General features: G+C 56.3%; 1 protein-coding gene across 2 annotated transcripts; it reads right to left on the reverse strand.

Moving 5' to 3' along the window:
• Positions 1–4,960: 4,960 nt before the first annotated feature.
• Positions 4,961–26,845, reverse strand: OCRL (OCRL inositol polyphosphate-5-phosphatase). 2 transcript variants are annotated; one of them, XM_039382695.1, is made up of 24 exons: positions 26,707–26,840; positions 26,549–26,628; positions 26,042–26,121; positions 25,181–25,219; positions 24,629–24,739; positions 24,458–24,550; positions 24,004–24,124; positions 23,754–23,915; positions 22,741–22,842; positions 22,172–22,286; positions 20,342–20,458; positions 20,009–20,196; positions 18,527–18,638; positions 16,959–17,068; positions 15,890–16,025; positions 14,657–14,767; positions 14,273–14,438; positions 13,839–14,074; positions 10,391–10,414; positions 8,020–8,139; positions 7,726–7,810; positions 7,121–7,248; positions 6,484–6,595; positions 4,961–6,387 (listed from the first exon to the last, which is right to left on the reverse strand). In XM_039382695.1, exons 1-24 carry the CDS (start codon positions 26,737–26,739, stop codon positions 6,263–6,265), a joined length of 2,706 nt encoding a protein of 901 aa, XP_039238629.1. In that variant the 5' UTR covers positions 26,740–26,840; the 3' UTR covers positions 4,961–6,262. The 2 variants fall into 2 exon arrangements, with proteins under 2 accessions (XP_039238629.1, XP_027590105.2); XM_027734304.2 differs by having other exon boundaries at positions 24,629–24,736; positions 26,549–26,845.
• Positions 26,846–26,874: the final 29 nt, after the last annotated feature.

Genomic DNA, 26,874 nt, shown 5'->3' on the forward strand with positions numbered 1-26,874 from the left:
ACGCGGGGACCCGGCCCCAACCCCGGCTGCCACCCGGCCCCCGCGGGGGTGTGGGACTGGCGATGCTGGAACTGGAGCTGGGACCGCATCTGGGACCGGAGCATCCCGGCCAGGCCCCCCAGGGGAGCGGGACCGGTGCTGAACCGGTAGTGGGACCAGAGCATCCTGGTCAGGCACTCCCGGGCCCCGGGGGAGCGGGACCAGTGCTGAGACCGGAGCTGGGACCAGAGCATCACCACCAGGCACCCCGGGGATGCGGGGGAGGGACTCAGGGCGAGAGGCTGAGGGTCTCGGTGGCCTCGGCAGAGAGGGGAGCACGGTGTGTGGCCGTGGGGAGCGCTGGGGCCAAAAGTGGAGACTGGGCAGACCCAGTCCCCACGGTGAGGCCGGTGGCCATGGCCACACGAGGTGGCCATGCTGGGCACAGGTGGCCGGGCCACCACACCACAGGAAGCACTCGGCGGCGATGGCTCCTGTTGGGTACAATCCAGGAAACCGGCCGGCCCGGGGCCAGGCAGCTCCCATAGCACCGTTGTGGCTGTCCCGCGTGGGGGGACACCCAGCTAATGCTGTTTCTGCCGTCCCCAGGGCAGGTGTGTGAGGCGCCGGACGGGAAGGATGCGAAGAGAGGCCTCGTCCGAAGGGTGGTGCGGCCGCGGGGTGCCCGGCGCGGGACCGGGCAGCGCCCGGCGGGCTGGCGGAGGTACCGGCGGCCCCGGCCCCGGCTCTCCCACAAGGGCCCCATGCCCTTCTGAGCCAGGTGAGATGCAGGGGGGCATGGGGGACACGGGGAGACGTGTGATGGTGCCGGGAGGGAACTCGCATATAACCTGGGTTTGCTCTCGTTGCAGGGCTGCCACCAGCCTTCCATGGACACGGCTCCCATCGCCTGCGCCGTGTCCTCGCCCGCTCTGCTCATCCTCCGGCCCCGAGCGTGCGGTCCCACCTGTGAGCCCTCGGCTGGCATCACCTCCTCCCTGTGGTTGTCCTTGGTGGCCTCGGCGCCGTGTCTGGCACCGTGGGTGCCTCCTGCCCCCCACTGCCGCCTCCCGGCGCCGGCCGGCAGCAGGTTGCCTGCAGAGGGGCCAGGGCTGCCTGTCCCGGTGGGCACAGGGCAGGCTGCCCTGGGCAAAGGCTCGCCGGGACCACGGGCTTTGCGCAAAGCACTTTGTCAGGCGGAGCAGCTTCTCCGCAGGGGTCTGCGAGCTCCCTCGGGGCCCCGCCCCAGCCCTGCCCATCACCCCCATGCCAGGGAGAGCACACAGCTTGTCCCGAATCTATTTATTCCCGTGGTGCTCACCTGGGTGAGCTGCCCTCCCCGGTGAGCATGGGGTCCCTTTCCTGCTGACAGACCCACCTCCTGGGGACCCCCGAGGTGTGGGGTGCCCACCCAGGACACAGCGTGGGGCTCTGGGCCCCTGTGCCTGCTCCATGCCGTGGGACAGCAGGAGCAGGGGGGCACTGGGGTATCTGTCAAGCACTGCCATGCACCAAAGGAGGAGCTCTGGCTCTGAGCTGGGCCCTGTTGATTGTCTCCCATGTCTGTAAAGATTTATTCCGTGTAAATACATCTTTATAATAAAGAGTTATGATGACAGTAAATGCTGATTTCTGGAGGGGTAGTCAGGGGTTACTTGCCTGCTGCTGGGCAGGGATCTCAAGACCCTCTGGTCCCTCCTGGAGCTGCCTGGTGCTGGCAGTCATGGCTTGCACCACGGCGGCCCCTTTCACAGCCTGGTGCTGGCAGAGAAGGTGCTCAAAAAGGAGAGAAACCAGCTGCTGAGCCTGTGGAACTGGGGAGGAGAGTGTGAAAACACGGGTCAGAGGGCCTGGAAGATGGAGGAGGGGATGCTGGAAGGGCACAGGGATGTTGGTCCCAGCTGGACAGTGAGGGTAGAGGGGCTGGGGGACCCTCAGGCCGCAGAGCAAAGACCCTGGCTGCAAGTGCTGCCCTGAGCCTTTAGCCCATTCTGGGGTTTATTTTTGGGAGGAGGGTTTGGGCCTGGCCTGTCCCTGGTGGGAGAAGGAAGAGGCCAGTGAGATGTGCAGGAAGCCAGAGGAGGCTGCTGGAGCTGTCTCTGCCACTGCTCAGCACCTTGCTGGGGGTCTCCAGCCCTGGTGTAGGACAGACAGCCATCCCAGTGCCAGGGGATGGTGGCACAGTCCTGGACATGGCTCTCACTGGTTCCATCTGACTCTGCTGCTGTCAGTGGAGCAGCCCCAGTGGCTGCTGGGTCCTCCCTTTGCCCCAGCCTGACCTCACTGGCCCTGGGCAGCTGCTCCACAGCCCTGCACACAGGGGCAGCTGTGGGTGCTGGGTACCCGGCATCCCTGTCTCTGGTGTCCCTGTCATCCCTCTCCTCCGTGTCCCCATCCTAACATCCCTGTCACGGGTATCCCCCTCCGGGCATCCCCTTCCTTGGTGCTCCCACCCCATGGGGCTGTGTTCGAGCAGGACCCATGTGGGAGGGGCAGTGGGCAGGCTCAGGGGACTGAGGGTCCTTGTAGGACTCTGCAGGCGGGGAGGAGGGGCTGGGCGGGCCCTGCAAGGGGACGGGACCCCACGGGACAGGACTCCCCCAGCCCCAGCCGGGACCCTCCAAGTGAGGCTCACGCAGGGGTTCCAAACCCCACGCTGTTTGCAGGGGTCTGCCCACGAGGGACGCCCCGGGCGAGGGGCTGTGGGTAGGGGCGTGTGGCCACCGGGGGGTGGGCAGGGGGACATGGGCGGGGGTCGGCAGTGCCGGCGGGGAGGGGGTTAAGGGGCTGCGGAGGAGCGGAAGGGCTGCAGCTGCGGGCTGGGAGCGGGGCCTGGGGAAGCGTCCGGGCCCAGCTGGCCTCCATTAGCTCATCCGCTGGGACCGGGAGGGATGTGCTGCCCGGCCACACGCCAGCACGCTCCCGCCACGCCGCCACCCACGCCCGCCCGCGAGCCACCGCCGCCACGTGAGCCACCGACACCCCGCGAGCCCCGAGAGCCACCTCCGCCCCGGTTCGGGGCCACTCCACCGGCCACCGCTGCCCCCCCAGCCTCTGCCACCTCATGAGCCATCACTGCCACCCCACTTCACCGCTGCTGGCCACCCCATGAGCCACCACCACTTTGCCACCACCAGCTGCCCCACGAGCCCCCAGGAGCCACCCTGGGGGCCCCCGTGGTGGTCTGGGTGGGTGGGCAAGGGTTGCCTGCTCACTGCCCAGTCCAATCCAGACCCTCACGCCCTGTCTTCCAGACCCCTCCTGGTGGTGGCATTGGCACTGGAGCTGCGGTGGGGCAGGATGTGGTACCCTGGTCACAGCCCCCCCAGCCGACCCCAGCTCCAGCTCTGGGGTGCTGGGGGGGTATAACTTCCTCCACCGCCAACCTATGGTGCTGCTGCTACTGGTTTGAACTCGGAGGGCTCTTCTCCTTCACCTCAAACCACCCCCAGCACCTGCAGTTTGCCCCCCCAGACGACACTTTGCCCAAGAGCTCCTGCTGGGTCCTTGCCTGGGCAGCAGGGTGGCCCAGAAGACCCCCTGAGCGACTGCTGTGGCCGTGCCAGGCAAGGCAGTGCTGCCCCATGTCCCCCAGGCACCACCCAGCCCTGAGTGCTTGGGCTGCAGCCAGGGGCTGCACAGCTGAGCCCTGACCCCAGCCCTCCTGCACCAGCCTGGAAGGAGGAGGCCAGGGAGGACTCCCCCCGTTTGGGCTGTGGCCAGCCTTGAAGGAGGAAAAGACTCATGGGCCAGGAGACCTAAGGAATCTCTGGCTCTTCCTGGCCTGGCCTGCTGCCCGCAGGCAGGTGGGAGCTGCTGGGCTTGGCCATGCTCCCTGTGCCCCCTGTGACACAGCGGTGCGGGAGCCCCAGTACCACAGCAAGGAGCCAGGGAAAAGCAGGCAGTGGGCACAGGGGCAGTGCTGGGGCACAGGGCAGTCCTTGTCCCTGGGTGTGTGAGCAGGAGTCTGTCCTGGCATGCCAAGGATGGGGTCTGCCAAGTCCTGGCTCACTGAGCAGGGAATAAGGATGCTGGATATACTGGGAGAGGGGCTGGGAATGGGCTGAGCAGTCACATGAGCCCTGCGGTCCTTGGGGACCTCTGGCTGCCCCTGGGGGGGGACAGGAAGGGCTCACTGACAGCGAGGGATGTCCAGTGCAGCTGTGGGACACTAGCTGTGCCACACCACAAGCTGAGCTCCACTGCTGGGACACCACCGGCTTCCCCAGCCCCACCACCTGGGCACCACCAGTGTCCCTCAGTCATGGTGTTCATGGTGGGCTGATGCACGTGTAAGCCCCCAGAGCTACACCCCAACAGCCTCCAAGGTCCTCCCCATGGATGAGGGGGAGGATGGGCAGGCCCAGGCTTCACTCCATCCCTGGGGAGCAGCATCAGGCCTTTGCTCTCGCTCCGGCATTTCCGCCGGCAGTGGCAGGAATGTGGTGGCTGCGGGAACAATGCCGGCACCTTGCGCCGGTCCCCTCCGTGACAGCACAGGAGCAGCTGCCCGGGCACAGCCCTGCTCCCAAGGAGCCGGCAGGAAGCAGATGGAGATGACACCAGCCATCATTTCCTGCGGCAGGACACGCGGGCTTTCTCCACCACTGCTCCCCTTGGCGGGCCAGCAGGGCCTTGAGGACCACAGGCACCGCTGCTCAGGGCTGCCAAAGCCATGTGCCACACCAGCACCCTGCTGTGCCCACTGCCCAGGGTTACCCCGTGCCAACTGCATCCCGGTGTGGCACCTGCCAGGCCCCTGCCGGTCGGGGCACCGGCGCTGGGTGCAAGTTGTCCACGCATCAGGGGCCCACCCAGGAGCTCAATCAGCAGGTACTGGGGGCATGGGACCCTCTGCTGCTGTCCCCAGCTCTTCCCAGCACGCTGCTGGGATGGCAGGGGGAGAGCCCAGCCCTCGGCTGCCCCCAGAGTGAGCCTGGAGCCCCAGGAAGGGCTGTGTGTCACCCCAACGGTGCAGAGCTACGTGAGGGAGGGCAGGCGCGCCCGGCGCAGCCCCCAGGCCTTGCACAACGGAGGTTTATTTGGAACGAACAGTTTCCCAATAAATTATGTAATTTAAAAATTTTAAGGAAAAGAAAAAAAATATAGGCAGAAGGGAGGGGAGCCCGTGGTAGCTCAGCCAGTGCAAAGGGACCACGGAGACACATGACACCCTAGGCTGGGCCCAGGCGCTGGCAGAGGCTCTGCGACAACAGCCCACTGCCCACTCCCCTCGTGTCTCTGGCCTCCCTCAGCCAAGGCCATGTGGCCCCACAGGCCTCTTAGTGTTTGAGTAGGACAGGCCACCCTCTTGTACCCTCAGTCACCAGTTCCAGGGGTGTCCCCTCCCCAGTTGTGTGTGACCCTGGCACTGCAGCCCCCCAGCACAGCCCCCACAGCTGCTTCTCTGGCTCCTGAGGTGCACTTCTGGCTCCTTTCACCCCCCCAAAGCCTGCACTCCTGGGGAGGAGGGGATGGAGCCCATCCACTGGCACCTGGTCACCCAGCGTGTCCTGCAAGCCAGGATGGAGGGAGAGAAGCCACCTCCTGCTCTGTGCTAGGCACAGGACAGCCTGGGAGAAGCAGAGGGCAGCTCATGGCCCTGCCTGACCCCGGCCACTCCAAGCTACCTGCCCTTCCATGTCCCCAGGGGATGCTGAGTGCAGGGGAAGGGAGAGTGAGGGCACAATGTGAGGTGCAGGGACAGACCCGTGTGCTGGGGCCCTGGGAGGGAGGGGAGAGGGGAAGGCCCTGCCGAAGGAGGGAGGCCGAACGTCCGAACAACCTTCCTGGGACAGCACGATCCATAGCACAGTGACGGCATCGGGGCTGGCTGGGCCAGCTGTGTGGCAGAGGGTGACACAAGTCCCACACCAGTCTGGGGTGCTGTACACACCAGCAGGCATACCTGGCACCGGAGGCACGCAGCGTGCCACGGTCTCTGGGAGCACCAGCCGTCCCCACCCTTCTCCACAGCGGCTCCGGGGAGATGGGGGTGACACAGAGAAGCGTGACTCGGGTGACACAGCCACAGGACGACAGGTGCTGGCACAGTGCTCGGGTATCAACAGATCCACCCGGCTCCCGCGGAGAAGCCGGAGGCTCCAGTGGTGGATGGCAGTGCAATGAGCATGCAGGTCCTCTGGGGCACAGCGTGGGAAGGAGGGGGAACACATCCCTTCCAACTGTAAACATGGCACTTGGAGAGCTTTGAGCCTTTACCCCTCGGAGCTGTGAGAGGCCCGGCTGGAGCGCGGGCCCCGGCTTTGGCACGTGGCAGGAGTCACTCCTCGTCCCCGGCGAGCAGGAAGCTGTAGAGGAAGTTGATGGCACGCTGGCGGTCCTGCTGGGTCTGCTTGGCCATCAGGTTGGGCGGAGGGCGCAGGAGGAGGCTGGAGAACAGGGCAGCTGTGGAGGCAGGCAAAATCAGCCACTGGTGAGTTAGGGAGACCTTGGAAGGTGCAGAAAAGGGCGGCAGAAGCGGAGCAGAGCAACACCACTCACCGATCATGGCGACACTGACGTTGTTGTCCTCCGAGTACCTGAGCAGCTCCCGGAGGAAGGACATTAGGTACCGAAACACATTGCGGTGGCAGCTTGGCAGCTGAAGGATCACCTGCAAGGAAATGGCGTCAGGAAGGTCTCTCAGCTTCCATCGCTGTAGCCTGGGCACCTGTGGCACTGTGGACTCCAGAGCAATGACCCCCAGCTGCAGCCCAGCGCCCATGGCACTTGTGGGCTTTTTCCTGGTGAAACAGTTTTCCTAGAAGCAGTGTCACCAGGAGCCACAGCCCACAAGTGCCCCAAACAAGTTCTCACTGCCCCAAAACTTTCCCCTCTGCCCAAGGACACGCTTGACCTGGCTTACTGTCCCACCAGCTATAAAGAGCCACTCACAGTCCTCTGAGGAAGGACAAGAATTGTAGCTGTGAGCAGGTGCTCAAGCCCTTAAGGACTAGAGGTGGCTTGTCCCCTCCCCTGGGCTGCTATTCCCCATGTGCTCGGGGTGACACAAGGCTCACTTGGGGTGTCTTTAGAAGAGCTGCCTGCTCCCAGAGCCACTTGCCAGCACCCTGGAAGGGAACGGGACCCAGGAAGGCACAGGGCCATGGCAGAGCCCCCAGCCAGCAGGAGCCCTCACCTGTCGGCACAGCCGGCTGCTGTGAGACCAGTCCAGGCACCGCTGGTACAGCTCGTAGCAGATCACAGGCTCTGGCAGAGCCTCCAAGAAGATGAGGAGAGCTTCAGCCACGGAGTGATTACTGCCCGCTGGACCCATGGGAATCAAGGGCTGTGCTGAGCAGAGAGATCCCCTCCCTCCCCAGATGCTCCATCCCTCTCCTCCTCCCCAGGTGCTCACCTCTGCTTCCTCCCTGGAGGTTGAGCAAGCTTCTTGCCTGCCTAACTGCTCCTCCTTCTCCTCCTCTGCTGTCCCCCATCCATACAAAACACTGCTCCACGCACCTTACACTGCAGTTCCCCACCCTCTGGCCACACAGAAGCTCTCTGCTCCATTAGCCCCTTCTCCAGACCATGCTCCCCAGTATCCCTGTGCTTGTCAGAGCCCTGAGGAAGCTTCCAGAGCCCCCTGGCTGCTTTGGCCAGCACACACACAGCTTCCAGAGAGGTTGTGCGGGGACTAGAGGAGCCCACACCCATCATGGACCCTGCCAGGTAAAGGTGACAGACAAGCTCTCCTGAGAGCAAGTTCTCCCAGCAGAACTGAGATCCATCAGGCAAGGATACGGATTGTCTCAGGAATGCTGGTGTCCAGGCAGTCAATGATCTGCTCCAACTCTCCTTGCATGCCTGGAGTCTGGAACAGGTCCTCCTGCCAAAAACAGCACAGGGATGGACAAAGTCATCTTCCCTATAAAGGCTGAGGCACGTGGTGACTGTGGGGTGAACCCTGGGACCCCCAGCCAGTGCCTCAAGCACACAGAAAAGTCCTGCCCTGTAAACACCAAATTGGATCTGATCTTCAAGTGCTTATGAGGAACCAGGTCACCAGGAAAGCTGGCATGGCAGAGGTCCTCTCACCTGGTGGCAGGCGTGCTTGAACAGGTGGTCAACCAAGAGCCAGATCTCCTTCGGCACCTGTAGCGGCACCTCACCTGCCTCCTCACTGTCCAGGGAGCCCATCTGCAGGACGGATTTCTCCTGGGAACAAAGAGCACATGAGAGTTCAGGGAAACCTCAGTCCCTCTGTCTCAGTCCCTCAGTCTGTTTCCTACTCCCTTGTAGGGAAAGGTGGGAGAGGAGAGGCAGCAGGACCCTGCACTGCCCTGGCCCTGACTCGCTTCCACAGCACCAGCCATTGCTCTGTAGGTCCTGGCTCTGCCCCTTCCTGCTGCCCCCAGGAACAACCCCCTGACAGCCCCAGCCCTCCCAGCCCCACAGGAGGGGGCTCTGGCCTCCCAGGGTGGCCCATCCCCATCCCAGCTCCCACCCTGCAGCTGACAGAGGCTGGGACCCAGCAAGTCCTTGTGCTGCGTGAGCTCCCACCCTGGGTTAGATCCAGCCCCCGGGCCCACTCATCCCACTGATGTCATGTCTGCCCCAGCTCCAGGGTGCTCCAGCCACGGTTACCCTCGGGGCTCTGAAGCAGTCCCGATTCCTGGAGCTTCTTCCCTGATTTTCCCAAGGAGAGTCTCACTGAGCACACAGAACCACTGCCGTGGTTCCCGCTTACTCATGTGGAGCAGCTGACGAGCTCCACAGCTCAGACATCTCCATCACATCGAGCTTTAACAGGATCAATATTCTTGGCTTGATTTTACTTTCGCTTCATGATCACTCACATTCCTTCCAAAGAGAAAGCCATGCCCAGCACTCCCAAAGCACCCAGAGACCGGCACAAGCAAGAACACAACCCTGGCCACCAGCAGAGGAGCCCACAAGCCACACACAAAGCGCCTCACTCCAGCTGGCAGCTGAGGTGACAACTGCCATGGCTGTCCCTGTAGCACACCCTGGCAGCAGCCAGAGCCAGGGTCAGCTTCCACACCGCACCCAGAGACACCCTGGGTTGTCACAAGCCCAGTGGCACAGGCAGTAGCCCCAGCTGCCAAAAGGTACAGCACAGCTCTGCCCTGCACACCGCCAGGTCCGACCCAGCCAGCAGATGCGTGGTCGTGGCTGCACGGCTGCCTCACTCAGCCACGTGCACTAGGAAGGTTGGGAAGCAGCGTGCCAAGCAAGAGCACCACAGAATTCCCCTAAAAGGAAACAGGGGAGAGTACAGACCCTCTCCCAGGGCTGTGGGCTCTTCTACAGAAACTCCCTGTTCCAGTGCATCGCTGGAGCTGAGTGTTGGGGCAACCTTTGGCATGACTGGGAGAACTGCGGAGACCTCCAAGCAGGAGATCCCAGCAGCTCACGGAAGAGGAGAAGGAGGAGGAGGAGAAGGCTCAGGGCGCCTCAAGGCGGGGGAGAAGGAAGAGGAGGAGGAGACAGAGGAGGAGGAGGAGGCGTCGTGTGAGTTGGCTGGGCCCTGAGCGCCCTCTCCTGCCGCGTGCGAGGAAGGGACGCATGGCTGTGTCTTTCCCACGGGAAGATGCTCCCGCAGAAGGATGTTCCCAGAAGGCAGGCACAAATTCCTCCCTTCTCCTCCGCCAGGAGGGAGTCTGGGAGCTTCATCTGGTTTAACACCCGAGTTCAATCCCCTCTTAGAGAGGGGACATCCCTTCCCTCTCCTGTTTTACCCTGTCACTGCACCAACAGCCTGGGGAGGAACAACTCACCCAGCCTGGGAAGGTGGCGTAGAGCCAGCTCAAACAAGTTACAAATGCCAGAGCCCGCGTAGGGAGGGTGGGAACACCCCCGGCATCTCCCACTTGCTCTCCCAAGGACATGTTTTCCTTGCTTGGCTCCAGCACAGAGCACGGGTGCCAAGGGAAGCAGTGATCTTGCTTGGGCATCATGGCCATTGGAGCTGGCAGCCCCAGCAACACTGCTTGAGGAGGTGCAGCAACATCCACCTCCTGCAAAGGCCCTCCTTCGGCCTCCACAGGGACACAAGATGGAAGGAGCAAAAGACCTCAGTTTCCTGCTCCAGCCCTCTCCCCACAGGTCTGAGAAGGTGCTGTGGTAAACCCCACCTTACAAGCATGGTGTGCCAAAGGCTGCCAATCTTTTCTGGGAACATCCAGAATTGCTGCCAGGATCAGAAGAGTAAGTTTTTTTCCCCAAAGCAAATTTGGTGAGCTTTAACATCTCAGTTGGGCTTGGATCTGTGTGCTCCTCCACGTTCTCATCCAGCCCACAGCTGTGCTAAGAGGCTTTGCTGGCAGCCGTGTCCCCTCTGTGCCCCCTCCCCTTTCCTCTGCCACAGAAAACAAGGGGAAAGCTCTCATTCTTTACAAACACACCACTGAGAAGCAGACTGCCACACTGCAATTGCTTGTGTTACCTTTTCTAAGAAGCTGTCTTCTCCCTGAGAGCAGAGGGAAAGAGAGAAGAGGAAAAAAGTGTGGTTAAGAAGGAGAAAGCACTCTTGGATTAACTCTTCTGACTAAGCAGAAGCTTAATTTGCATTACAAGAACCCACTGAACACCAGGTCCTTCACACATTTTGCTGACAAGGCCAAAGTTAAACCTGTGGTGAGAGATTTGCCTGCCAATTAGCAACAATCCTGCTCACATGATGCACAACCTCAAAACCCTCCAAGGGGCTTGGACGGTGCTGTGCACTGGCCAACAGCTGGGCCATGGGCAGGTGAAACGTGTCCATCAGGAAGAAGTTCCACTGGTCAGAATCAACGTCCCTGTGTTATTTTAGCCATCTTCCCTTGTGACCAGGCTGGAGATAAAATATTCCCGGGGCTAAATCTGTGTTTCTGAGTGTGTGGCAGCTGTGGAGCTTGCAGGGCCCCTAAGCAGCTTTGGGTACTGTCAGGGAAATGAGGGTTTGTGCTCAAACCCCGGCTGCTGCTGCCGCAGCCTAAGAGCATTAGCACAGTGTGGGGAGGAGCGTGCCAAGCCCTCAGCATCCCCAAACAGCCAACCCTGTACCAGCCAGGGCAGGCTGGACACTGCTCACGGAGCCTGCAGGAGGGAACAGAAGCAGGTTGTCCAAGCTGAGTCTTGGCAGATCAACCTTTCAGGCTGGGAACAGCCCAAACACACTCCCAGGCCGAGCTGGGAGCAACTGCAGCTTCCACGGCACAGGGCACATGGGGAGGGAGCAGCATCTCAGGGTCCTCTGTGGCCTCTGCAGTGCCTGCTTCACTTGGAGGCTCCCTGAGTTCTAACACAGCACCAACAGACTGGCCTCTTCCTGGGAACAGCTTGCTCCAAACAGGAGCTGGCACAGGTTCCTCTTCTGAGGCACAGGGGGAGGGACACAGTCACAGGTTTGGGAGGGCACACAGCCACCTGCACAGGCTCATTTTGTAATGGGTGAGTCATCTCCAGCCTCACCACCCCCGACCTGCCTGTGCCTGGCTGTTCACCTCTTCATAGAGTCATGGAATGGTCTGGCTTGGAAGGGACCTTAAAGCTCACCCCGTTCCACCCCCTGACACGGGCAGGGACACCTTCCACTAGACCAGGTTGCTCCAAGCCCCGTCCAACCTGGCTTTGGAGACTTCCAGGGATGGGGCAGCCACAGTTTCTCTGGGCAACCTGTGCCAGGGCCTCCCCACCCTCACAGGGAAGAATTTCTCCCTAATGTTGAGCCTTCAGCACTGAATGCTCCATTCTGTGAGACTCACCTGTTCCTGACAGAGGTTCTTCAAGAGGCTTTTTAAAGCCCACAGTAGGATCCCAAGAAAAAACAGGATGAGACACTAATACTGAAATCCCAAAGGAGAGGTGCTCAAGTGTCAGCAGCAGTGCCAGTGTCTCCCTCCTGAGAGAACCAGGAGAACCATTTCCAGACAAACTCCCATCTATACTGCACTACCCAACACCCTTACTGACCTGCATCTCCAGACCTCCAAACACAGCCCAGCCAGGCTGAGGAAAACGCTGGATGCAGGGAAGGACAAGCCCACACAAGTGAAGGAGGGAAAGTGGTTTTTAAGGCACAGACACTGCTGGCCTTACACAGCCTGAGCAGTACCTAAACACAGGGAACTGCACCCAAACGCTCTGGGCTGCAGAGCAGGCAGCACCCGCACCACTGCCCTGGGGCAGGAAGTGCTCAGCTTGGTCTGTCTCCAAGAATTTCTCAGCTCACAGGTAAGATCAGAACCAAAACACCTAAAATAGCTCTCCCCTTGGACATGGGGGATGTGTCCATGCTGCAGACACTGGGGCAGGTGCTCTTTGCTGATTGCTTCCTATATTTCTAGATGTTTCAGTGAGTGACAGGAGAAGGAAATCTACAGGTAAAGGAAGGAGAAGAAGCCTTAAAGTACTCTTAGAAAAGGAACAGTGTGTGACTGTGAGGACAGAGTCTGGGCCCAAGTTTCTCTCTATCAAGCAAGAGGTGCTTGGTAGCGCACTCAGCGCTGAGCAGGAAAAAGCAGGTGGAAAAGCCACCAAGGCCAATGAAACACTCCAGATCCAGTTCTAGAACAAGACTGACTTTCAATCGAATCCTGAGAAGTCTGAAGAGCCTGAAACCTGGATCAGCTGCTTGACCTGAGGAGGCAAATGTATACTGCCACCTGGATCCTGCTTAGCCTGATTGTGTTACAAAGTCAAAATTCTAGTATAAGAATGACCTTTCTGTGTATTGGACTTGTCAGGAAAATAAAGTAGAGACCTACAACAAAAGGTGGGAACTGGAAGAGGCAACAAGAAGCATGGGGCAACCGCTGAAGGGAAAATGTGGAAGCAATGGGAGTGGAAGCTGGCAAATCTACAGAGGTGGAAAAGCAGCAGCCTACTGGACAAAAAAACCCTCATGGAAGGGTGAGACTGTGAGAAATCAGAGAAGAGAGAAGGTATCACATGGCACAGAGACTCAAACAGGGCTGAGCTTACAGGTGAACAGAAAGAAATGGCTTTCCTGGCTGAACAAGAATGGGGACATGGACTAGAACTCAGGAGCTGCTGCACCTCACTGGAACAAGGCCAGATAAGGCCATCAGGAGAGACAAATGAAACCAGCCTGGAAATCAGAATTACATCCCCAACATGGGGCTTAATCCCAGAAATGGCCATTAGAGACACCCAAAGGACAAAAAGTGACTAGGGCAGAACTGCACCCCCTCACATGCACACGATAGGCTTCAGGAGGAGGAATATTTGGAGCTGGTGAATGCTGAGGAGAGGAACAGTTCTCTGCACCACAGAGATATCTCTCAGTGATAAATTATCTTTCACTGATGAATTATCTCTCACTGAGGCCTTATCTCTCACTGTGGTTGGTGTGGGAGAAACTGGCCAGAGAGGCCATGACATGGCCCATTTGCTGAGCTGTGCCCATCAGCACACCACACCCAACACCACAGTCCCTCCTTCAGTCCTCCTGCTTCTGCTTGCTCCTTTGCCCTGAGCAGTGGGAATGCATCCAGAAGGAAAAGGCTCCCGGAGCACTTGGCACAGCAGAAGAAGCCCTGGCACCTGGGAGGACAGGACCTCAATCACACCTCTTATGACACACAGTGCCACCCAGCTGAGCCTGCCAGCACCACTAACACCAACATGAGGTGCTGGGATCACTTTTTTGTCCCATCAAACAATGTTTACAGTCTACTCAGACAAAAGGGATAAAGTATAGGCTGTCCAAAGCCATTGGCTGTGGTGGAGGGGAAGAATAAAAGAGCACCTCAAGCTCTGTGAAAAGTCACTCAGCTCAGGGCCAGCACGGCCAATCTGAGCTGCAGGCACTCCTGCTTTTGGGAGTAATCAGAAAGGAGTCAGGTCTCTCCCTGTTAAAGGAGCTCCTCCAGAACACTGCTACTCACCAGGTCTATGAGTTTGGTGACTGGAACTTCTCGGATCGGTCGCTTCATTCGGCACAAAGCCTCGAGGGAGGTGCCAAAGCAGCTGGGCAGGTAGGTCCCACTGATGGTCAGGAAATAGTCCTTCCCTCGGTCCAAGTGCAGGACAAGAATATCCTCAATTTTATCCTCGCCGGAGTTCAGGAGGGTGACCGAGTCCTTGCTGACGTACACGTCCAGGGAGATATCTGTGCTCTCATCTGCAACACACAGGAGATCTCAGGAATACACGGACACTCTCCAAAAGGGATGACAAGGACAAATATACAATGGCAAGGACAAAGGCCACAAAAGAGAAGACAAACAGACAAGGCTGATGGCAAGAAACATGGGACACGGGAGAGACGGGAGGGACTGAATGGAGATGGGATAGGAGCCTACACCAATACACAACTCACCTGGTTCCAGGTAACCTTCACAGGGCTCGGCCCGAAGCCACGGCTTGCAGTAGTGGCTGTCGTTGAGCTTTGGGATGAAGGAGAAGTGACAGGTGACCTGCCCATTATTGGTAATCTTAAACTTCTGCTTCTGCAGCTGACGGAATTTCACGTTCTCAAACTCAAACTGCAAAGAGAAAACACAAGTGACGTTAGTGGCCACAATGGGGCACACATCCAGACTCCCCCAGACATTGCTGTGGCCCCCCATGGCTGAGAGGAGCGCACCGAAAGAGTTCAATTTCCTATAATCGAGTTCATTGAACCAAAGTCTTTAAAAGCAGTTCTGGCACTTCTAAGGCTGCTGTGTTTGGGAAGTGACAGTGATTCTGGTCTCATCCTCACCTCTCTCCTGCTCAGCTCCAGTGAAGGAAGAAAGTCATTCTCCATCCTGTCCATGATACGAACGATGTCTTCGAACAGCTTCCGGTACTTCTGCTCATCCACAATCTTCACCTGTGGGAGACAGAAAACGCTCAGCAAAGCTTCTGATCGGCTTCACAGGAACTCTCTTGGTCATGACCAAACTGCAGAAGTGAACTATTTCTCTGAGCACTTGCTTGTGCAGCTGAAAGGCTGAGAGGGTTCACGTGCCTGGGTGCACTCCCAAGCAGCATCTGCAACCTTACACATTTCACCCCTGCAGATGTTACCAGGGTCTGTCTGGCCACACTACCGGGAAATCACTGGGGGAATCTCTTTTAAGGAGACTCAGCCTATTCCACTCAGTCCTGGTGAGGCACATCTGCAGTGCTGTGTCCAGTTCTGGGCTTCTCAGTACAGGAGGAACGTGGAGCTCCTGCAGTGGGTCCAGAAGAGGCTACAGAGATGCTGAAGCTGGAGCATCTCTGGGACCAAGAAAGGCTGAGAGAGCTGGGCCTGTTCAGCCTCAGGAAGAGACACTAAGAGGGGATCTCATCAATGTCTGTCAGTAACTGCAGGGAGGGGGCAGAGGATGGACCAGGCATCAGTGGTGCCAGGCAATAGGACAAGAGGCCACAGGCAGAAACTGGTGCTCAGGAAGTTCCACCTGAACATGAGGAAGAAATTCTTCCCTGTGCAGTGACTGAGCACTGGAACAGATTGCCCAGAAAGGGTGTGGAATCTCCCTCACCGGAGGTATTCCAGAACCACCTGGATGCAATCCTCTGCCACGTGCTCCCTGCTTGAGCAGGGAGGTTTGACCAGACGCCCCACTGTGGTCCCTTCTGACCTGACCCCTTCTGGGAGAGCAGGAGGCAGCAAAAATGGACATGGACTGTCCCCATTCACTAAGCCAGGAATCCCAAATGTCCTGCCAGCCACTCACCACCAAAGGCATTCAGGTGTGAACCAGTCTGTTGACACATCTGGGGCAGCACAGGTACAACCAGACACAGGCTACTGCTGTGTCTCCATGCGGTGGGGAGAACGCAGGGGCTCCCCCGTTCCAGTACTGCCAGAGGCAGCACCCCCACAGCAGCCACACCTCACTTGGGTTCATCTGTCCTCTTGCAACAGCCTTAGCAGAGGTGTCCTGACTCCTGAAGGAATGCCTGGAATTGCTGGGATCCTGCCCCAGCACATGGATAAACCTACCCCAATGCGGAAAAGCGCGCTGACAGGCTTGTGGTCGCTGGTCTTCAGGTCCATGTGACTGCAGTACCGGAGCTGATTGATGTTCCCTCCTCTCCAAAGGATCCGATCACACCACGCCGGCACACGACACTTCCCACTACAAAGAAAAAGAGATTACCAGGGAAATCCAACGATCCTAACAAACCAACTAAGCTGTTCCTTTTCCTAGCCAGCCAGCTCCCTCCACCCCCACCATCACAGCAGTGATGGGATGAACCCTATCACTTCCCCCAACTTGAATTCTGTGTTATTTCTTCTGCTCTCTACCCCTTCTCTGACGCAGCAGCTAAAATTCCTGTCCCTTCCAGCATCAGGAAAACAAAACGACTCAGTCAAGCCCACTTCCATAGCCTGAAGCCATGTGTGTTGTGACCCAAGCTGCATGACTTTCTTTTGCCGCCAGATCTTTCTGCCCACAACTGGATCCATCACTTATTGTTTCCACTATGGAAAGTCTACTCAGCGATTACTATCATGTTATGAAGCCTGAATCCTAGGTTATCCTTCTTCAGATTAACTACTGTGCTGATTCATAATCACAGGCAGAGTCAAATCCAATCACTATATGGTCTGAAACTCCTTCTTGGGAGTTTCTCCCTTTGGAGCAGCCCCTGCAGCAGATGCAGCCGTGTCTGGGGGAGGCATCCAGCAGGAACCACGGCTGCTATCACAGCACAGCCACCCGTGGGTGTGCAAGTCAGGGGACAGGGTGACTCAGAGAGCCTGTTTCCTTATCTCTGCAATTCCTTTTTATGTGTTTGGCTGTCCCTGGTAAAAGAGAAAGCCCCCAGTGCAGGGCCCCCTGAGCTCATGCTTCACCTGCCTTCATCCAGCAGGATCGGCAGCAACTGTTTAAGGGATGCGCCCATTCATCATACCCAGGGGCTGCTTATTGCAGAAAATAGGGGAAAGAAAGGAGGGCAAACACAACACTGACAGGTACTTCCAGCTCTAGGAAGCAGGAAATCAAGTTTTGGGAGAAAATGCTTTTTATGTCATAAGTAAATAAGCCCAGTGGCAGCCAGTGTACCTGGAGTCCCAGCGATCTGTTTTAGAGTCATATTTATACGTGGGGATGAATTTAATCTCTCCCTCCATGAAATCTGCAAATGCTTTCTTCTGAGTGCGCTGAATATTCAGCTAAAGCAAAAAAAGAAAGCTTTAAAAAGAAAAAAACCAAACCAAATCAAATAAACCCTCCCCCACACAGCAGTGTCAGAGAGCAGATCTACAGGCAGAGCAACCATGACCCGTGGCCATGGAATTCACAGACATCCCCAAATTGCCTCTCAGACCTCACACCTTTAAGAGAGGCAAAAATTCAACTCGTCAGTGGAATGTTTTCCAAACAGACCGAGTACAAATGGGCACCAAGCCATGCAGGCAGCATCAAATAAGAGTTAAGGGAAATACTAAGTGTTCTGCTTGTGCTGAATGCCTTCATTAGTTTTTCAGGCTCAAGGTCACCATTATTAAACTTTCCCTGCCAACCATTTTAGCAAGAGCCTCTAGGACTGCGCTGGGTTGATAACCTGACACCACCCTCCTTCGCTCGTTTCCTCTTCTGAAAAATCTCCTGGTTGTTTTCCTCACTGAAACCTAAGCCACAGCTGTTTCCTGCACGAAGCTCTGCAGCACAACAGAAACGAGCTACAGAGCAGAATGAGATTCACTGTTAAACTGTGTCAGAGGTGATATTGCACAACTGCAGTTGGGTTTCACAGGAGCAATCCTTCACCTGAAAGGTACCTGCCCTGGGTTTCAGGGTGCTGCAGAGAAGTGCCGAGCGGGGAAGGTGACAGCACAGAATTCAGGTCAAGCTAGCTGAGCAGATTTGGGCTCCAAATCAATACCTCTTCCACAACACTGATCACAGCAGCTTTTGTTGCTGTTACAAATTCCTGTGTTCAGCTTGTAGTTTGTACATAAGAGAGAACTCCTGCACTGAGACAGAGACACACCTCCATGGTAAATGCCTGAGTCACCCAGTTAATCCAGTATGGACAATCTGGTTTTGTTCAGGGGGTTGTTGCCACCAGCGCACCCAGAGCTCCGTCAGGGTCCAGTGTCTATGTCTACAGACCCTTCTTACAGAGTGTCATGGAATTACTTAGATTGGAAAAGCCCTCCAAGACCATTGAGTCCAATTGTTCCTGCAGCATTGCCAAGCCACCACTAACCCATGCCCTCAAGTGCCACATCTACATGTCTGTTAAATCCTCTCAGGACTGGACTCCACCACAGCCCTGTGCAGTCTGTGCCAGGGCTGTTCAGTGCATTCCAGAAAGAAATTTTCCCTAATATCCAACCTAAACCTCCCCTGGTGTAACTTGAGGCCATTTCCTCCTGTCCCTTGTTCCCTGGGAGCAGAGCCTGATCCCCACCTGGATCTACCCTCCTGTCAAGGTGCTGCAGAGAGTGAGAAGGTCCCTCCTGAGCCTCCTTTTCTCCAGGCTGAGCTCCCTCAGCTGCTCCTCATCAAACCTGTGCTCCAGCCCCTTCCCCAGCTCCATGTTTGCCAGCTCCTTCCAAGCACAGGCATATCCTAAACCAAGACAACCCCTCAAGGACGGGGCAAATGTGAGTGAGTTCACTGACCTGGTCATATGTCAGCAGCTTCTGAAGCTCGTTCTTGCTGATGAGACTCTTCACTTCACTGGCATCTAGTAGACACAGCCTGTAGTTCAAGTCTCCCAGCCAGATGACAACACTGGAAACAAAGACACATATAGAATCATGGAATGGTTTGGGTCGGAAGGGACCTTAAAGCTCATCTTGTTCCACCTCCCTGCCATGGGCACGGACACCTTCCACTAGCCCAGGTTGCTCCAAGCCCCGTCCAACCTGGCCTTGGACACTTCCAGGTGTCCAGGGGCAGCCACAGCTTCGCTGGGCAACCTGTGCCATGGCCTCACCACCCTCACAGGGAAGAATTTCAGAGCAGATCAGCAATTAACATCTCCCTTTTTGAAATCATATTATGGTTGAGACATGTGGAAGACAAAAAAGAAGACATGAAAGATCGAGTCCAAAAGCAGAAATTTCTAGTAGCAGCAGATCCTACAGGACTAAGTCCATCTCCTGTGGAATCTTCCAAGGATTGAAGACTTAGTTTACTGGGAGATAATGAGTTTGCCTCAGCCCCAAAAAAGCTAGGGAACAGCACTGACCCTCTAATGAAGTGAAACCAGTGTATCCCACCAAGCTTCACACAAAATCTAGCTGGTATTCAGGCTCTTCACATGTTCAGAAGAGGGAAGTGATGGAGCTCAGTAAGCAGAGCCTGCCTGTCAGCCAGCTGGGCAGGAGAGGCACCTGTATCTGCAGGGTCACACCCCGTGTGACACCCCGGTTTTACCTGTTGGTTTTTCACTGCCTTTCATTCAGCCAGAGCAGGTTACTGCTGCACTATCTGCCCAACAAAGACCAACTGATGCAGAATTGGCAGGAGCAGAGTTAGATTCCTGTGGAGTTTACAACCTTCTGGATGTTGTTTCCCATCTCAGCCATTAGCCACAGCTCACCAGCACCCGCTCCCGCCCTGCTCCTCTCCAGGTTTCCAAAGGGATCTACAGCCTTGTCATTACCAGCAGCTAAAGAAACACTCTTGAGACCCACTCTTTACTCCATAAAGGGTTCATTTAAAGATTAAAATTTAGCCCCCCCTCTAGTACCAGAACTCTTCCTGGTTTTTTTTGTCAAACCTCAACATTTGCACTAGTGGATTATCAAGGATAATCTAACAGTTGAAGTATTTTCTGTACTAATCCCCTCTACATTTTATTTTTGTTTTTTTTAAATGGTTTAAATATTAACTACAGAATTACCAGTCGTTTGTATTCTGTTTAGGCCTGCTGAAGAGTTACACACAAACGCAAGGAGAGGGATGCTGGGGACAGTGCAATGAGGAGGTGACCACAGTTTGTCTGCAGGAGCTGCAGAACAGCACAGCCCTTGGCACTTCTAGTTATTTTATCAAGCCAGAAAACTTATCTGCATGAAACCTCCTGTTGCTGCAATTCTGGCTCGATTTGGGTAAACCAGCACCGCTTCAAAAGGGAAAACATCAACACAACTCACTCGTGTTTCATGATGTTGAGCTGAGGCAGGCTGTCATCGGGGGTCTCAAAGCTCATCCGGGCACAGATGTCCTTATAATCCTGGTTTCGGCGCTCAAAGTCCTCCACATGGGCAGCCAGGTGGGAGTTGACGACGCAGAAGGTGGTGTTGTGGAACACAAACCTCACGGCCACACCGCCCTTGTTGCCCTGGGAACAGCAGGTACCAGTGGGGTTAGAGCAGGAGTCAGGTGTGGCACAGGGAGGGGACAGGGATGGCACAGGTAAACAAAAACAAGCTGTGCTGCTTCTCGCATGGATACAGGGAAGCAACAAGCTGGCCTGGGTGACTCACCATCTTTCCCATGACTCCCGTGCCCACAGACTCCGTCACGATCTCTCTGATATTGCTCAGATGATCCTTCTTAGCAAATACGAGCAACATCATCCCAACCAGACGGACCATTTGCACCTGCGAAGATAAACGGGATCCTGAGCTCCCAGAGAGGCAGGGGGAATGCAGTTCTGATCTGCCTGCTCTGCCTGATGCTCTGCTGCTCTGGCTCCCCCCGTTCCTCATCATGTTCTGTACTCAATCCCTAAATTTAATAACATTGCTGAAAGGGCCTCCTGTCCCACAGGAAGGTTCTGGGGGTCAATCTGTCACTCCCCAGAGTTGTGAGCTGTGCTGAGCTCACTGCATTCCCCACGCTGGTGCTTCTCTACAATAGGATGAGGTAAGAGAAACTGAATAAATACGTAGCAGGTCTGTTGGTGAGGTCTCAGCCTTTGTCAGCACAACCAGAGAAGACCATGAGTGCTCCAGCCAGTTCTGGTGTAAAGCTGTGGCTGTGCTGAGGCTGCAGGTGCAGCTGGGAGTCAGGGCTCACCTTGGCTTATTCCTAACTCCAGCAGAGCCAGTGGCACATGCAAAGGGGAACAGACAAAGATGTTCTTATTTCCCCGAGGCAGACGTGCATGGGGTATCAAAAGGCATCCCTGAGCTGTACAGGTCGATTGGTTTTCAGGAAACACTCGTTCCCTAAAGCAAAGGGCCTCTCTCTGGAGCTGCGTTGTTCTCCTCTGCTGCAGAATTCAGTCCCCAGGGCTTAACACCATGCTCATGTGCTGTGTCCCAGTGGGGATCTTGGGTTTGCTGCTGATCTTTTACACGTCTGTGATCTTCCTGAACCTCCAAAACAGTGGGGTCACCACTCTGAAACAGTGACAAGGCCTCACCTTCTTAAGTGCAGTCTGCACCCTCACAGAAACTTTCAGATGTGTTGGGATTAAGTCTAGGGAGTGAGGGAAGAAGCTGAGAGCTGGAAGAGCCCAGCACCCAGTCTGCTCTGCAGAAGTGGAATTTACAAGCGACCACAAGTCTTATCTACAGCTTCAGCCACTTCCCCCTCCTGCAGCCGTATCCTGTGCTCTCTCTTTCACCAGGGTGGGAGGAATTCACCCAAAACTCAAGTAAAGAAAAGGGCCTCTCTGCACTGCAGGCCATGACTCCTGACTCCCCTCGATGGGTCTCAGCTCAGCAAGGTGCTCTGTTCCCTGCTTCACTCCCTGTAACACCTGCCCCTGAGCTCAGTTCAGAGCAAGCAGGACAGGGTGTGACATTGAACACGCGGGCTATGGAGGACAGGGAAACCCATTCATATATTTAGGACTGGTCCCTGCAGCAGAAAGGTTTGCTACAGCAGACATAAAACCAATGGCTTGCTCTTAACCAGCCAGAACAAAGTCCTGCCACAGCTGAAGCAATTCTGTCCCAATGCAACAGCCTCTGTTTTTTTCATAAATCATCCCATTCTTTCAGGAAAAAGTTATTCATTTGATTTACCAGCTCAGGACACACCTGGTTTCTATACTACAGGGTGAGATGGTAACACAGGTAGAGGATTTGAACCTGTTGCTTCCCTGGCACCACCTTCCTATTTGATAAAGGTATTGTGATCCCCACCTTTATAAATTTCTGCTTCGAAGCACAATATTCCCCCACAACTGTGGGGCAGAAATACAGACTCCAGATTTAACTTGGAACACCTGACACATGCCCAGTACCACCCTTGGTTTCTCCAAGCCCTGCTCCTTGGGTAGGTGAGGAAAGGGGAAGCCCCTTTCCCTTTTCCTTCCCATCATGCCAGCTCCATGACAAGACACACCACTGAGCAGAACTCACTTTCTTGTACTTGGCCTGAGGATGCAGGGCCCTCTCCACAGCAGCCAGCCACTCCTGCTCCTTCGTAGAATCAAAGTAGAAGAAAGCCTCTGTGCTGAGGTCCAGCTCCTGGAACCTGGAAACCCAAGAGCTTAGCACCTTCAGCCCTCATGCACATCCCCCTCTTCCTACAGGAATGCGAAACCTCCAGCAACAGCCCTTGGAGGAGCAGCTCCTTATGGCCACTTGCTAAATAAAGCAGCACAATTTCCCCATGGTGCCTCTGAGACCCTACCCATAACCCCCTAGCAACCCTCTCCCCTGGGAAGCACCCCTTTAGGCAGAGGACAACCAGGGAGCTCTGCAGATGCCTCCAGGAAAATCGGTTATGTCACGCCAGCCTTGTTTAACCCAATCCTCTGCCTCATCCGACAGCCCTCTGCCCTCAGACAGCTCCTGTGCAACACAACTCAGCTCTGTGCAGCCTCTGGGAGCATGACAAGAACCTAAACCAAACACAGCCCTCCAGGATCCCAGCAAGAGCAACAAAGAACCAGCCCCGTTAGTAAACCTAGGTTGCTGCCACTCACCCAACACAGTAGAAGTCGGGAGGCTCCGTGTCACACACCAGCCACGGCTCCAAGAAGCTGTCAGGAGACTGCCCGTTCACATTCCACGTTCCCACAAAAAACCTACAACACAAAAGCAGCTGAACCGTCAGAAAACACAATGAAAACCACAGCAGCACAGCAGTGTCCTGGCTGGGAGCAGACTCTGTGAGCACACACTGACACACTGTGAGCTGCCCCTGCGTGGGGCTGTGCCAGCCAGGGGGGAACTGAAATTCACAGGATCCCAGAATCCCTGAGGTTGGAAAAGACTGCCAAGATCATCGAGTCTAACCTGTGATCAACCCCCTCCTTGTCACCCCGCCCAGAGCACTGAGTGCCACATCCAGTTGTTCCTTGAACACCTCCAGGGATGGGGACTGCACTGCCTCCCTGGGCAGCCCCTTCCAATGTCTGACAGCCCTCTCTGTGAAGAAATTCTTCCTAATGTCCAACCTGAACCTCCTCTGGCACTGCTTGAGGCCGTTTCCTCTTGTCCTGTCACTTGTTACCTGGGAGCAGAGCCAGACTCCCCCTGGCTCCACCCTCCTGTCAGGGAGTTGTATAGAGTGAGGTCTCCCCTGAGCCTCCTTTTCTCCAGGCTGAGGCTATCCAGCCTCTCCTTAAAAATTTCTCCCAGGTGTGAGTCACTCCCAGTGACACTCCTCCTGGACTAAGACATTCCACCAGCAAACATCTGGGTCTTTTAGCACCATGTCATGTAGGGCAAAATCAGGACAGCATGGTGGGACATCTACCTTCACCCTTTCTGCCCAACTGCTCCAGCCTCATTGAGGCTCAGGAGATCTGACACACACAGGGAGAAGACACAATAGGAGCAGCTGCACCATGGGCACTTGGTGACTTTCAGGCTGTACCATCCTCACTGGCCACTTGAGCTGCCATCCATCAGAAGCTGCCAGGATATAAACCTGGGTGAGATCTGAGCTCACAGCAGAGATCCCACAGCTCTGTCCCTTCCTCCCCACTCTCACCTGAAGTTGTGCCAGTTGATGTAGGCCTTCTCCCTCTTGGCCAGCACGTGTTTGATGAGACCCTCTCTCTGCCCTGACTGCGTGCTGGGCAAAAACATCTTGCGCATCGTGTTGGTCACTTTGGGCTGGTCTCTGGATGTACCTTCTCTCTCTCGGGGAAATCTAGGAAGGAGGCAAAACCAGCACTAGAACTTGTTCTGCTGTCTAGGAAGAGAAGTAAAAAAGGGAACAGATGCCCTGTGTTACTTACTGTCTGTTCTGAGGAACAGGAGGAGGTGGGGGCTCCCGCCGAGATCCCGCTTGGTGGTTTTGCATATTCCTTTTCTCTTCCAGGCTCAGAGTGCTGAAGTCATCCTCAAACCCCAGAGCTCCTGTAATGAAAAATCCAAGCACAATGCCCTGAGAAACAATCTGAAACAGCTCTGATCAAGATGGAAAAAATGTAACTCCACAGAAAGCAAAAAAACCCCAAATGATAACAGGAATTTATCAACTGTGTGACTCAGGGAATGGGAGAAAGGGGCACTAATCACAAGTCAAGGCAGCAGGGAGCTTACTACACACAAACTAAGGCAGAAAAGAGCACTCAGGAAGGAATGAACAGACCGGGGAGCAGAGGCCAGGCTGCCAAGGGCAGGGTCAGATCCAGGTCCCACCCCAAGCACCCCAGCACTGCACATGCCCCTGAGCAAAGCCAACTGTACCTGGAGGAGAGGCCTGCAACAGACCCGGGAGGCTCTTCTCCACCTGATGCCAGATGGCTCCGTCCTTGGGTTCAGGAGAAGCTTTCAGGTGGGCTGGAACAAACCCCACCCTGTCAGAAACTGCTGACAAGTCAGAGGATTTCACACACACAGAGGTGCAGCTCTGCTCACCCTCCTGGATGCTCTGCACTTCGGACAGGAATCCCAAGCAGCGCTCCTCGTCGGGGATCTCAAAGAGCCGCTCCGGTGTCTCGTCGCCCTGTATCCGGACCTTGCAGCCTGCTTCAAACACACTCACAGAGTCAGCCCAGGCCGGCTCACAGTCAGTCACCAGGCTTTACACACAACTTCCAGATGTTGTTTCTGATGGAAACCCGCACCTAAGTTACTCTCCCTGCGCTTCTCAAATCCCCCCACCCTGCTTGGGGTATCCTCAGCAGGTTCTTCTGGCTTTAGGAATCCTTCTCCCTACTGCAATCTATCAGAGAGGAGCTCTAAAAGCAGTATGGAAAATTGCAAATGTTTCAATCATTTGCATTTCAGGCCCTGTCCGTTGCAATAACTGAGTGGTTATTGGCAGAGCCAGATGACATCAGAGGGAAAACAATCCTGGCTTGAGCAGAGGACAAACACAGAGCCTGGGGGAAGACTGGGAAGGTGAAACAAGCACCAGGCAGCTGTTCCCTGACAGGTCAGCCACACCACTGCCCTTATAAAACTTACTGTTTGCAGCTATATCAATCAGCAGAGTTTCTTCTGCCTCTGGAAAAGAGAAAAACAGGATCAGGACAGCTCATGCTGGATGCTGCAGTAACTGAGGACTTCAATAATCACATTGCTTGCTACAAACCACAAAGAGTCCTGAAAGAGGAACAAACAGCACTAATTTACGTACATTCCTAACAGCTCTGGCACAGAGAACCTAGACAGTCACCTCCTACCAAGTGTCCCAGGGAGATTCCCAGCACACAGAGTTCTCACACACTTGGATGGCTTTTCCCCATCAGTGCAGCTACTTTGGGAAAGACCAACCTGACAAGGAACTTCAGAGTTTCTCTACAGTGCAAGACCAGGGGTAGAACCTCACTGAGCTGCACAGAAGGGAATGAGCCAATCTGGCTAAAGTTGCTTTTACTCCTGACAAGGATTTGCCCCAAGGACACTTGCAGCTATTTAAGTCCTTCCAAGCCAAGGCCTAAAGCCCTTCCCGATCCAACTGCTGGGAGCTGAGAGCTTGCCAGACCTTATGGAAATTTAGATCTGAACATGCAGGAATCAGGCAAAAGTTCCCAACTCTCGACACGGACAGAGAAGCCAGAGAGACAGACACCACTAGACACTAAATTCCAGCCCCTGCAAGCCCACCACGCACCGGGGCCAGCCAAGTTCCTCACAACTACATGCTGACATGGAATGACAAACCACTTGGATGAGGAACAAGGGGATTCCATAAACTGTGAGTTGCAGTCTCACGGGGAAGCATACAACCCACACCTGCTCAGGAGGCAGGTCAGGAAACACCACTAAATTTGAGTTTGTGGACGAACAGCAGTGGATTCCCGCCCTCCCCCCAGCAGTCAGTACCTTGCACACACTTAAAGCGGCTGTTGATGGGAATATAATCCGGATCGGAGTTTTCTTTCTCCTGTGAGTGGATAACGATCCTGCGGACAGAAAAAAAAAAAAAAAGATTCGTAAAAACCCGGCAGCAACGCCCTGTTCTCTCACATACACACACACGAACAGCCGCGGGAGCCGTGTGTACACAGACACGGTGTTTGATTGCTATCGCTGTACTGATGGGGAAGGAACAAGGAAAAAGCAACACAGGTGGGACCGCGCAGGACGCGGGTGCCCGTGGGGAGAAGTTAAGAGCTGTTCAACTCTGCCTGGCACGGGGCAGATCCAGAACCACACAAACTCCAACCCTGCGGCTCCGGCGGGCGGAGGAGCCCCGGCAAGGCACGGCCGGAGGATGAGTGGAGACCGCCGGAGGCACGCTCGGCTCCCAAGAGTCACGGCGGCCGTGGCACCGACCGAGCCGGGCCGGGCCGAACCCCCGCGCCCCATCCCCGCCCGGCCCGCACTCACCCGTAGCGGCCGCCCCGCCGCGCCAGGCCGAGCACACACGGCTCCCGCCGCCCGGCCCGCACCTCCGCGCCGGCAACGCTCTGCGCCGCAGCTAAGGAAACCTCCGCACCGCGCCCCGCCCCGCCCGCCCGCCCGGCCCCGCCGCTCCCGGTGGATACGAGCAGGCCGCGGCCCGCGGCGCGCGCCTCCATGGCGGCGCTCGGTCTCCCGGCGACTCCGCGCCGGTCACGGGCGCGGGGCAGAGCGGGGCAGAGCGCCGCCCGCCGCCGCCCCCCGCGCCCCCTGCCGGCGGGCGGACCCCACCGCTCGTTGACCGAGGCGGAGGG

This window comes from Pipra filicauda, unplaced genomic scaffold (assembly GCF_003945595.2).
Source record: "Pipra filicauda isolate LSUMZ 115617 unplaced genomic scaffold, ASM394559v2 scaffold281_size1565311_pilon, whole genome shotgun sequence".
NCBI classification, from domain to species: domain Eukaryota; kingdom Metazoa; phylum Chordata; class Aves; order Passeriformes; family Pipridae; genus Pipra; species Pipra filicauda.